The sequence below is a fragment of the Elgaria multicarinata genome, chromosome 7, assembly GCF_023053635.1.
Source record: "Elgaria multicarinata webbii isolate HBS135686 ecotype San Diego chromosome 7, rElgMul1.1.pri, whole genome shotgun sequence".
Taxonomy (NCBI): Eukaryota; Metazoa; Chordata; class Lepidosauria; order Squamata; family Anguidae; genus Elgaria; species Elgaria multicarinata.
This window is the reverse complement of record NC_086177.1, coordinates 49,667-63,128: the sequence shown is the minus strand read 5'-3', so window position 1 is coordinate 63,128 and position 13,462 is coordinate 49,667. Positions and strand designations below refer to the sequence as shown.

Below are 13,462 nucleotides of genomic sequence, written 5' to 3'. Positions count from 1 at the left end.
TCATTGCAAGCTGCTGTTGTTGTTAACAGGGTTTACTACTGGCTGGCTGGCTGGCTGGCTTTTTTAAATTTCATTTTTATTAAAAAAGCTTGTGTATAATTGTCACAAGTTTCTCTACTCTAACATTAGGGTGGGTGTTGTGGCAGTGAACACTACTTTGCCCATTCACACTTCTCACTTATATACATTAGCTTCTCAAGGCTTGTGTGTTGGCACCACTTCGCACATCCAGACTTCGAACTCCTGTCTACTTCCTGCATAAACATGCAACTCTGAGACCCTCTTCCTAATGCCCTGTGTTTCATGTCAGCACCATGGGATTAAGTTACAATAAATGTCTCTGGGTTGTCTGTGGAGCCTCTGTTGTCTCTCACTCTAAGTCATTGCAGACAAACCAAAGCCTCCAGCCTCAAACAATCTCTCTCTCTCTCTCTCTCTCTCTCTCTCTTCCCCAAAGTCTCCCAATGGTCCAGCTAGGCTGCACACTTGTGGCTTGGGATATTGCTTATTGCAGGTTATTGCTTGGTCATGTCTGGTGACTCTTACATCATCATCATCATCATCATTACTATTATTATTATTATATCCCGCCTTTTGCCCAATACTTTAGAAACCTCTGCCATCAGCTGCCTCCACCTCCTCTCCTCTTGCACAACTTTGATGCTCTTAAAACACTCTGCGTAGCAAGCCAGCCTCAGGGCCAAGCTACAGGTGCATCTGGGTTGCCTTCAGCCTCTCTCTGCCTTATGCCAGCCTGCCAACATTTCCAGCCTCAAATAATTCCCCACCCCCTCTCTCTCTGCCAAAGTCTCCCAAGGGTCCAGCCAGGCAGTGCACTTGTACCCTGTGGCTGGGGGTAAGGCAACAGCTTATGGCTTGGTTGTATCCGGTGACTCTTGTGTTTTTAAAAAAACTCCACCGCCAGCTGCCTCTGCCTGCACCAAAACTAGACTCTGAGACACTCTTAAAAAGGCTTTGTGTGGTACAGCAGCCTCTCAGGGCTCAGCTACAGCCCTCTCTGAGTTGTGGCTTCAGTCTAACTCTGTCTCTAAGAGATATGCCTGCCAGCCAAAGCCACAAATCTATCTATTTTTCTCTGGTATGCATTTCAAATGTTCTGCTTTGCATCCCAGCAGTGCAGTCAGAGCCTAGCTCACAAGTGTACAAAGTGAAGTGGAAGGGAAGTGGTAGCGAAGCAAAGCAATGATATGCCAGGTTCCAACATTTGCAGCAATAGGGCATCCGCAAAGAAGACAGCCCCTCTCTCGACTGGCGTTAGAGTTTTTCTCTAAAGATGACCCTTCATTGCCCATGATGTGGAAATTTGAGAAAAAGTCCTCTGGCCCATTCTGTTTTGCCCTGTGAGCTGCTTTGACTGACCTCTCCTTTCCCACATTTTGATTTGTGTATGCCTTGCCTCTGCTGAGCTCCAGGTACCCGCCTGCACTCCAAATCTGCAACAGGAAAGGTGCCCTGCTTGCCCAGGACTTCTTACCTAAAGACTGGAGATCCCCTTAATGCCAAGGGCTGAAACTGCTCAATATGCAACACCCCAAAGAGGAGGTTTGACAACCTGAGTTTGAAAGATATGGCTCCAGCAGTTTTAAAACAAAATAATTTCAAAACTTCAAACTTTTAAAAAAAATCCTAAAAAAAAAAAAGGATGAACAGATCTGTTTCAAACTTGGAATGGCTAAATCTCTCCTTAAGAGCTATCATGGTGATAACTTTCAGCTCTTTATTTTAAAAATGTCATTTTTAAAAAATAATTTTAAAGCCTCAAACTTTAAAAAAATCCTAAAACTCAATGGATGGACAGATCTGTTTCAAATTTGGCATTGCTAAAGTCCTTGTTAAGAGCAATCATAGTGCCAAGTTTCATCTCTCTATCTTTTAAAATAACATTTTTTAAAAAAAAATTAAAAAAATCTTCAAATTTTAAAAAATTCCTAAAAATCAATGAATGAACAGATCTGTTTCAAATTTGGTATGGCTAAAGCTCTCCCTAAAAGCTATCATGGTGCCAACTTTCAGCTCTTTATTTTTAAAAATTACAGTTTTAAAAATAATAATTTTAAAACCTCAATTTTTAAAAAAATCCTAAAAAATCAATGGATGAACGGAACTGTTTCAAATTGGTGTAGCTAAAGCTCTACCTAAATCTTATCATGGTGAGAAGTTTCATTACTTTATCTTTAAAAATGACGATTTTAAAAATAATAATTTTAAAACCTAATTTTTTAAAAAAATCCTTAAAAAATCAATGGATGAACGGATCTGTTTCAAATTTGGTATGACTAAAGCCCTTCCTAAGAGCTACCATCGTGCCAAGTTTCATGTCTTTATCTTTAAAAATGATGGCGTTATAAGCATTTTTGTTAATTTCCATTAGACCTGCTCTTTGGAAAAATCTGGATTTCCCCTCCCCCTCCCGGATTTGGCATCAAAAATCCAGACAAATCCAGGCAAATCTGGTCATATGGTCACCCTACCTTGTACCCTCCCCCAGAGTCATTATAGTCAAACTCAAATGAAGCACTAAGGGACACCATTTTAAAAGCTGCAAGAAAGAAGCCTCCCCTGTTAATAGAGGGCAGCATGGTGCAACTTTTCCAAGACTTGAGTCCTGAGACTCTTATCAGAAGAAAATCTTTTAAAGACTTCACGGAGCCAACATTTCACAGGGTCATCCTTTGAAACTAATCATCCACAAGGACAGCAACACCCATGCAGTCTCTACTCACAAAGAAGCAAGATCTTTACTTAAAATGCTCAAGCTGAATATCAAAGGCTTGTCAGAATCAGAGAAGCAAGAATCTGACACTCGAGAATTAGAGGAACCCAGCGATACTGAATGGTCAGAACATCCCAGAAGGCAAAGAAAAAAAAGAACAAAGCACCAACTGCTGGGCTCCCTAATGTTAATTAAATATCTGATTTTGTTTTACTCGTGGATAAGAGATATATTGGATAAATACTGAGTACAATATTGAAGAAAATATACACATGCTGATATGCAAAAGAAGTTGGTGGTATAAAAAGCAGGATGGCAAATCAGAAATGGAGTGTGTGTTATTCGTGAATTTGGGCTTTGTGATGTTTGGAGATCTGTACAGCCAATAGAAAGGGATTATAACTTCTTCTCAAAGCGTCATGGCTCATACTCACATATAGATTATATTTTATCTTCAAATATGAAACCAAAACAGGATCCATAACAATACTGGATCATGCTCCAGTCTCAGCAGTGTTTCTAACTTCAAAGGAAATCCCAACATGTCATGAATTGGGGAGTAGATAAACCTATATGAATCTTCTTCCACACTTGAAAAATTTATTTGGAACTTCAAAAAGTCTAAGTGAGCGCAGGAAGGACTTATCCCCTGAGTCAAAGCAAGACACACACAAACCTTCCCTGCAAGGCGGGTAGGGGAGGAGGGAGGGAAGGCAGGCAGGCAGCAGACATTTCTGGGGGCACAAGGAAGTGCGGCAAGGATGGCTTGTTTCTTTCTAAGCCAGCAGTAATGCATTGCAAACCAACCCTGTGAGGTGGGTGCAAGGAGTGAGCAAAGGATGGCTTGTTTCTTTCTAAGCCAGCAGTAACGCATTGCAAACCAACCCTGCAAGGCGGTCACAGAGGAGGAGGACAGGCGGGCAGAGAGCCAGGCAGAGATATGCCATAGATCTAGAATGGGGGAGTCAGTCCCAGCAGATGCCCCACCACAGCAGCACCCCGGGGGGAAGGCACGCAGGCAGGCAGGCAGCAGGCATTTCTGGGGGCATAAGGAAATGAGGCAAGGATGGTTTCTTTCTAAGCCAGCAATAAGTCATGCATTGCAAACTATCCCTGCGAGGCGATCACAGAGGAGGAGGACAGGCGGGCAGAGGGCCAGGCAGAGATATGCCATAGATCTAGTATGGGGGAGTCAGTCCCGGCAGATGCCCCACCACAGCAGCACCCCGGGGGGAAGGCAGGCAGGCAGCAGACATTTCTGGGGGCACAAGGAAGTGAGCCAAGGATAGTTTCAAAGCCAGTAATGCAAACCATCCCTGTGAGGCGGGAGCAGCACAGAGAGATGCCTTTTCTTTTGCATCCCATAACTAGGAGGCTAGGAGGATAAGAGTAAAGCTTTGTGATCCTTGCTTCAGAGTTGATTGACTGCACTGTGATCACAGCCATTATTAAACAACAACAACAATAGTAACGTTAATAATAGCAGTACCAATTAATATTAATAGTGATAACAACAACAACAACAACAACAACAAGGAGTTGAACCACAATGAAAGCCTGCCTGACTTCACTGAAGAGGAAAAGCCAGGAGAGCTTGGGCTATGGGGTGTAAATATAAAATGGAATAAATAAATAAATAAACAAAGGAGGGGTGGAATTAAAAGCAGCAGTGTTGCTGAATAAACAACAAGAAGTTTTTTTTTAAAAAGCCTATGTCCGTCTTTTACCAGTAAGAGGAAAGTGGACGTGCCCAGGGGGAGGGGGAATATGCCAATTTTTGACTGGCCCTAAGTAAGTACCAGTCTTAAGAAGCTACCTGTCACTTCAACTCATGATAGGCATTAGTCTCCACTGGTTACTCTTTGGAGGGCTCTGATGACCCTCCAAGGGCAGGACACACTGTGTGTGCACTGGGCACGTCCACATGCCCTAGGGGACCTCATCCCCTTGCACCACATCTATTCAGTTGTTCACCAAGGTTAGGATGGATAGCAGTGCTGTGTTTCCTATCTGTTATTTATTTGCTTAGTATATGATTTCAGGTTGTGTTTGTGCATTTGGCGGGGCTACTGTTTTAAAAAACACTGGGAAAAGTCCGTTCAGACTAAGAAAGAGAAGTTTCCCAGTATCCCAAGTTACTAGTATCCCATTTTGCCTATCCCCTCCTCCAACTTTGGGATCATGTGATCATGAATCTGCCTCTCAGCACTTCAAAAAGGTACCTCTCCCGCTTTTTACCCATTTTTTAAAAAATATAGCAAGCGAACCGCACCACGCAGAGTGCTGAGAGTAGGCTCAAAATGACCCCCAGCCACGACTCTCTAAGCACACGAACTTTCAGAAAGATAGCTTTAAAAACAACACAGTTATCCCCTATTCTTTTCCGCAATGCAATCCTATGGGCGAAATTATCCAAAATGGCGAGCGGCTCGCTCCGCGAAAAGAGAAGCGCTTCTCCTATGGCCTACACTACACTCAACATCTAAGGTCCTCCTCCAGGTGCCTACTCTGAGGAAGCTCAGAGGATGGCAATGAGGGAGCGGGCCTTTTCAGTGGTGGCCCCCCAGTTATGGAATGATTTCCCTGATGAGGCTCGCCTGGCACCAACGTTATCTTTTCAACACCAGGTCAAGATTTTTCTCTTCTCCCGGGCATTTAACAACATATGTTGCATTTTTTCTTAACTGACCCCAGGATAGTTGTTTTAATTGAATACTGTCTGTTTTTATGCTTTTTATGGTTTTAGATTTTGTATATTTGTTTTTAATGTTCACTGCTTTTAATCTTTGTAAACCGTCCAGAGAGCTTTGGCTATGGGGCAGTATATAAATGTAAAAAGTAAAGAATAAATAATTATTAAGGGAAAAGTCAGTGAAAAGCAAACAACTTGAGCTAAAATCACCCCAGCAATGTAAACCAAGTCCAAATAGTCACCAAACTATATTGCAATTTTATAATTGCAATACATTCCTATTGCAGGACAAAAAAATTCTGAACAGATTAACAATATTATTACATATATAAATTGAACAAAAGAGCTAAGAAACACACTTATTTCTGGTTACAAATTTCTTCCAACAATCTCCATTGTACTAATCTTAACTCTTGTAGTTGTATTTGTATACAAATCCAGACACTGTAGGGGTTGTTGGTCGTCTCTTACATTTCTGTGATACATTATATATGCTTGTACCTATTCATGCCATAACGTTATATTGCTATGCTTTGTTTTGTCCTGATTACCTGTAAAAATTAAATAAAAACAATTTTTTACAAGGAGGAAAAGGAGCGGGGAAGAAATAACAATTTCTTGCCAATATTAGCCTCTGTAATACATACTAGTGCATGGCAGCACAAAATCCAGGGTTTGTGGCATCAAACTAGCACAAAACCATGTTACTGTTTTTGAGGAAATACCAAATTTCAGGTTTCGTAGTTAACATAATCACATAATAATTCTGTCATTATTGAAAGAATAAAGTCTTCTGTTACATTTTTCAGATAAAACAAGCTCCTGATCCAGGCAATCCTATTTTCCTCCCATCAGATGCTAAGTATGATTGGTTATTGGCCAAAATCTGGGTGCGGTCTTCTGATTTCCACGTACATCAGACTATTACACATCTCCTTCGCACTCACTTAATTTCAGAAGTGTTTGGAGTGGCCATGTTCCGGCAACTGCCTGCTGTCCATCCTCTCTTTAAGGTGGGTTATTTTTGTGCTAAAATGGTTTAAGCATTAGAGGATGAAGGAACATCTCCTCTGTGGGTGTATGGCTGTGCATGTGTGGACAGCATACATAGGGTGACCATATTTTGGAAACCAAAAAGGAGGACAAAATGGCCTCCCTGAGGGGGTGTGCCCACCAACGTGTCCATTCCCCAAGGGGGCATGCCCACCAACATGTCCAGCCCCCAAAGGGGCGTGCCCACCCAAACATGGCCTTGGTCACATGTCTGATTTTACAGTACACAATTAAGACAAATCTGTTCCACATAACATCTTAATGTTAAAAACACTGAAATAAAGAACAAGTGAGACATTCAAAGTATCTGAAATTAACTTCACTCAGTCCTACTTTTGTAAGCTTTTGCTGTACTTTGACACTTTTGCTATACTCTGTGTGATAAGGTCTCCCCTTCCCTCAAATATCTTTTCTGACTGCAAACTTTTCTTAACATTTAACAGTCACAACATCTTAAATCTCTTAGGTTTAAAATTCATCTGGATAAGCCTGCCAGAAGATATTAATCTTTATGGCTGTCTTAAACTCAGATAGAGTATTAAGCTGATGAATCTCCTCCGGCAGGCTATTCCACAGACTGGGGGCAGCAGAAGAAAAGGTCCCCTGGGTGCCCTTTATCACAATGGATGCCCGTTATCACAATGCTAGGCAAAGATCTTTCCCTCCCTTTATCCAAATATCTCCTGAACTTTCACTCTCTCAATGTGCAGAGAACAGAAATCCCAATGAGGGACCCAAAGAAAACCCATTGATTTCAATAATGCTTACTCCCAGATAAATGAATATAGGATTGCAGCCTCTTCACATCTGTTCACCTTACTCTAACAAGTGCAAGCCCCTCCTGTCAAGGACAGCTATGCACTCACAGAACCTGGCCTCCTGGATCATGCATCCAGCAGGTGCTCTGAAGAAAGATGGTTTCAGAGCCAAGGAGATCCAAGCACACTCAAACAAGTCAAGCCAAGCTACACTATGCTAGGACAGAACAATTCTGGGACAAGACAATACTTTGCAAATTACCAGACATAACAGTCATAAAAAAGAAAAACACAACTACCTCATTGACATAGCAATAACTAATGGCAAAAATGTTGCAGAAAAGGAAGAAGAAGAAAAAGAGAGAGAGAGAGAGGTATACACCGCTAGCTATGGAAATTAAAGAACTGTGGCAGCAAAAAAAAAAAAGTTACAATTATTCTGTTAGTCACATCAATTTTCTTTTAAAAAAATTCTTACAGAAAACCTACAGAAACTGGGCCTACCAAAATACATCCACACCAACATCCAGATAGCAGTCATACTTAAAACATGTTCAATAGTCAGGGAATTTCTGAATCAGTAAAAGACAGCATGACTTGGCAAAGCTCATCATGTTCATCTAGAAAAAAAAAACATGAGCAAGAAAAGAGAGATAATAATTATGGCAACCCTGTTAATTTTAAAAAAGATTTTTTTTAAGAAGGATGAACAATTATCAGCAATTGTTACAAAATCTACATCATGCCAAGTATTTCAAACAAATTGGAAAGGAAGGTCTATGGGTCAAATAGATTATTAAAAAAACAAATTACTATTTTCTAGCACTAGCTAGAGACCCACTTTTTCCTTTGCACTACATGGCAAGTAGGCACAACTAACACAAGCAAGTGAGCCAAACCACATGCCACGGAGGATGGCTAAAAACTATTGCTGTTGAGAAATAATTTCCTTCATGACTCAGAATTTCTGATACCAAGTTTGATGACCCAGCAAAGGTTTTAGGAAATCTTGCTCATATTGGCATAGATTGTGATATTTTGCTGGTCAGAATTTTCCTCAGTAGAACTCCAATGGAAATATCTTAATGGGAGACTTGCCAGTGAGATACTGTGGCAAGGTAGTTGTAAAGCCGAGGCCATACATTTTTACTCAGAATTAAGTCCCACAGAATTCATTGAGATTTAAGGCTCTTAAACACAAATCTTCAATTTCAAAGCTTGCATCCATTTCTAGTTTCATTCAGTTTAAGGCTTCAGAAATGCTTTTTTCTAATGCTTTTAAAATTAGTTGTAAACAAATCTACCATGTTTTTCTTGAATCTTTAAACCCTATGCAAAAAAAAACAAAAATAAAACCCTGTGGATTCTAACGACTTACACATTCAAAAACACTTAGAGTCTTTCTGGTAGACCTTGAATTTCTTGAAGGGGGATAAGAGGTAAACTGCCCGCTGACTGCTCCCACCCCAACACAGAGATACAGAGAAGAACACACAATCAGAGCAGGCTAGGAAGTTGGACACTTAACATTAAGTCTCCATGTGTCCTGAGGTAGAGAGACATGAGGAGCAAGTCACACACAAACCACATGACTTAATTAGGGTGACTATATGAAAAGGAGGACAGGGCACCTGCATCTTTAACAGTTGTATTGAAAGGGGAATTTCAGCAGGTGTCATTTGTAGATATGGAGAACTTGGTGAAATTCCCTCTTCATCACAACAGTTAAAGCTGCAGGAGCTATACTAGAGTGACCAGATTTAAAAGTGGGCAGAGCACCTGCAGCTTTAACTGTTGTGATGAAGAGGGAATTTCACCAGGTTCTCCATATATACAAATGACACCTGCTGAAATTCCCTTTAAACTGAAATTCCCTTTAAACTGAATCTTACGGGGGTGGGAGACGTAAATTTTGAGGCAACAATGGATGAAGGCCAATGCACCACAGTACAGAGAACAGCTCCAACAGTGTCCCAAAATAGTGTCTGCAACAAGGTAGGAACAAAGCCAGACTATAAAACACATGGTCTTCGATGTCTATATACTAATGCCCAGAGCATGGGAAACAAACTTGAACTCTTATTACATGAAGGCAAATACGACTTGATAGGTATAACTGAAACTTGGTGGGATGACTCCCATGACTGGAATATAGCAATTGAAGGATATAACTTGTTCAAAAAGAACAGAAGAAATAGAAAGGGAGGTGGAGTTGCACTATATGTTAAAAATACCTATCCCTGCACAGAAATACAGGCGGATGAGATTGGGAGCCCCGTCGAGAGCGTCTGGATTAAAATAAATGGGGCTAGGAATAAAAAGAATATGATAATCGGAGTCTACTACCGACCACCCAATCAAGGAGAAGACGAGGACGAAACTTTTGAGAAACAATTTACCAGTGTTTCAAGGAAGTGTGATGTAGTAGTGATGGGGGACTTCAATTACCCTGATATCTGTTGGGAGACCATTACTGCCAAAAGCGGCCCTTCCAAGAAATTCCTGACATGTATGGGTGATAACTTTCTCCTACAGAAAGTGGTGGAAGGAACTAGAGGATCGGCAATCCTTGACTTGTTATTGACCAATAGGGATGACTTAGTGGATAAAGTGGCAGTTATGGGAACTCTGGGGGAAAGTGACCACGTCATACTTGAATTCTTGATTATGAAGGAGACAAAAGTCGAGCGTAGCCATACACGTACTCTGGATTTTAGGAAAGCTGATTTTAATAAACTCAGAACTATAATAAGTAAGGTCCCGTGGCAAGGGAGCCTAAAGAGAAAAGGAGTGCAGGATGGGTGGGAGTATCTAAAAAATGAAATTTTAAAGGCACAGTTACAAACAATTCCAACAAGGAGAAAAGATAGAAGACAACAGAGGAAACCAATGTGGCTCCACAAAAAGCTTATTGATGACCTGAAAACAAAAAGGGATACATATAGGAAGTGGAAGGAAGGCCAGGCTACAAAAGAAGAGTACAGACAAGTGGCGCAGAATTGCCGAAATGGCGTCAGGAAGGCTAAAGCTGTGAATGAGCTGAGATTAGCGAGGGATGCTAAAAGCAATAAAAAGGCTTTCTTCAGATACGTGAGTAGTAAAAGACAGAGGAAAGAAATGGTGGTTCAACTGCTTAATGAGGATGGCAAATTGATAACAGATGACAAAGAAAAGACTGAAGTGCTCAATTCCTACTTTGCCTCGGTCTTCTCCCAAAAGCGGGTCTATGACCCCCCTGGAAAAAGTGAAGCAGAAGTTGAGGGGGCAGGATTGCAGTTTGAGATTGATAAACAAATGGTCAAAGAACACCTAATTTCCTTGAATGAGTTCAAATCTCCAGGGCCCGATGAACTGCATCCAAGAGTAATGAAGGAGCTAGCGGAAGAACTCTCAGAACCTTTGTCTATTATCTTTGCAAAATCATGGAAGACGGGTGAGGTGCCGGATGACTGGAGGAGGGCTAACGTTGTCCCTATCTTCAAAAAGGGCAAAAAGGAGGAACCTGGGAACTACAGACCAGTCAGTCTGACATCCATCCCTGGGAAAATTCTGGAGCAGATTATAAAGAAGTCAATCTGTAAACACCTTGAAATCAATGCAGTGATTACTAGAAGCCAACATGGATTTGTCAGGAACAAATCCTGTCAGACTAATTTGATCTCATTTTTTGATAGGATAACCTCCCTTGTGGACTGTGGGAATGCTGTGGACGTCATATATCTTGACTTCAGCAAAGCTTTTGACAAAGTACCACATGACATTCTGATTAACAAACTAGCTAAAAGTGGGCTAGATGGAACAACTATTAGGTGGATCCACAGTTGGCTACAGAATCGGACTCAAAGAGTACTTATCAATGGAACCTTCTCAAACTGGGGAGAGGCAACGAGTGGGGTGCCGCAGGGCTCAGTCCTGGGCCCAGTGCTCTTCAACATTTTTATTAATGATTTGGACAAGGAGGTGCAGGGAACGCTGATCAAATTTGCAGATGACACAAAATTGGGTGGGATAGCTAATACCCTGGAAGACAGAAACAAACTTCAAAGTGATCTTGATAGGCTGGAGTGCTGGGCTGAAAACAACAGAATGAAATTTAATAGGGATAAATGCCAAGTTCTACATTTAGGGAATAGAAACCAAATGCACAGTTACAAGATGGGGGACACTTGGCTCAGCAATACTACAAACGAGAAAGATCTTGGAATTGTTGTAGATCACAAGCTGAATATGAGCCAACAGTGCGATATGGCTGCAAGAAAGGCAAATGCTATTTTGGGCTGCATTAATAGAAGTATAGCTTCCAAATCACGTGAGGTACTGGTTCCTCTCTATTCGGCCCTGGTTAGGCCTCATCTAGAGTATTGCGTCCAGTTCTGGGCTCTACAATTCAACAAGGACGCAGACAAGCTGGAGCATGTTCAGAAGAGGGCAGCCAGGATGATCAGAGGTCTAGAAACAAAGCCCTATGAAGAGAGACTGAAAGAACTGGGCATGTTTAGCCTGGAGAAGAGAAGATTGAGGGGAGACATGATAGCACTCTTCAAATACTTAAAAGGTTGTCACACAGAGGAGGGCCAGGATCTCTTCTCGATCCTCCCAGAGTGCAGGACACGGAATAACGGGCTCAAGTTAAAGGAAGCCAGATTCCGGCTGGACATCAGGAAAAACTTCCTGACTGTTAGAGCAGTGCGACAATGGAATCAGCTACCTAGGGAGGTTGTGGGCTCTCCCACACTAGAGGCCTTCAAGAGGCAGCTGGACAACCATCTGTCAGGGATGCTTTAGGGTGGATTCCTGCATTGAGCAGGGGGTTGGACTCGATGGCCTTGTAGGCCCCTTCCAACTCTGCTATTCTATGATTCTATGATTCTATGCAACTGTTAAAGATACAGGAGCCCTGTCCTCCTTTTCATATGGTCACCCTAACTTAATGCACCAGCCTTCCCCAGCCCATCTTGGCTGGCAATGATGGGAGTTGTAGTCCAACACATCTTGAAGGCACTGGGTTTGGGAATACAAAATACACAGTTGGGGTAACTGGACCCCCTGCCCAGATTATTTAACCTTTTAGGAAGGCAGTAAACACATTATTCTCCCCCCTTCATCTCTCTCTGTCTGTTCCCCTAATTTTGTCTCCCCCTCCTAAATTCTGTATCTGTATGTCCCCTAAATTATACCTATTATAAAATCAGAAAATAGCTTAAAAAAAAAAAAAAAAAAGTTGCCACTGAGCCCACCAGTTGATTTAAAGAAGCATTCCCCAACCTGGGACCCTCCAGATGTTTTGGATTACAACTCTCATCATCCCTGCTTGCTCAGACTGATGGAAGTTGTAATCCAACTCATCTGGGCAGCCTCAGGTTGGGTGGGGGCTTGATGGAAAGAGAGAAGGAGAAAGAGAGAAGGGAGGAAATGGGGTGTCAGAAAGAGAGATCTGTTCCTGCCTTGGAGGGAAAAGGAAGGAAGGGGGGAGAGAGAGCAAGGCGGCGGTGGCGGCGGCGGCAGCCCCAACTGACTTTTGCAGCGCTGCTGACTCCACCAAGGCAAAAGACTCGGAGGAAAAGGGGATGGGGGAGAAATAAAGAGAGAGGGAGAGCATCATCCGCCACAGACGTCCAGCAGACGGACGCGGGGCCTCACTTACCTCCGCCAGGCTCCATGTCTGTAGCCACCAGAGCAGCTGGAGCAGGAAAGGGCTGCTCTTGCTCTCCCAGCTGCCTGGCCAGAGCTATTATTATTATTATTATTATTATTATTATTATTATTATTATTATTATTTATTTATTTATTTATTTGTATAGCACCATCAATGTACAATGTACTATTGCTGCATTTCTGAGCTGGCTCCAGGAATTGAGGAGCTCTTGAGAGAGGGTTCAGCTGCCGCTGCCCAAGTCTTCCTCCTGGTCTGTTTGCATCCAGACCCAGGCTGCGCTGTGGAGGGGGTGAGGGACGCATTCCCGGAAGCAGTCCCTCCGCCGTCCTCGTTGCCACTGCTGTCCTTGTCGCCACCTTGTTTAGTCCGTTGCTTCTGGTGTCCTCCTTCGACGCCTTAGTCCGCCACCACCTAACACTAGCTGCTGCCATCACGCCAGCGCAGCAGAAGGGGTAGAGCGACCCTGGGGGGATGCGGGAGCTGGGAGACAGTGCCCTGGAAGTCCCAGAATGGTGTCCCCCATCTCCTCCCCCCCAGGGCTGATTGCAGCCTTCTGCTGCGCTGCCGCC

The 13,462-nt window shown here is 42.6% G+C and overlaps 1 protein-coding gene across 1 annotated transcript in view; it reads left to right on the top strand.

The window, feature by feature from the left end:
• ALOX5 (arachidonate 5-lipoxygenase) overlaps positions 1-13,462 on the top strand; it is a 148,797-nt gene that overhangs the window by 107,446 nt on the left and 27,889 nt on the right. The window contains exon 8 of the mRNA XM_063130025.1: positions 6,236-6,439. Within this exon, the coding sequence (XP_062986095.1) occupies positions 6,236-6,439 (204 nt within the window). The remainder of the gene's footprint in view (positions 1-6,235; positions 6,440-13,462) is intronic.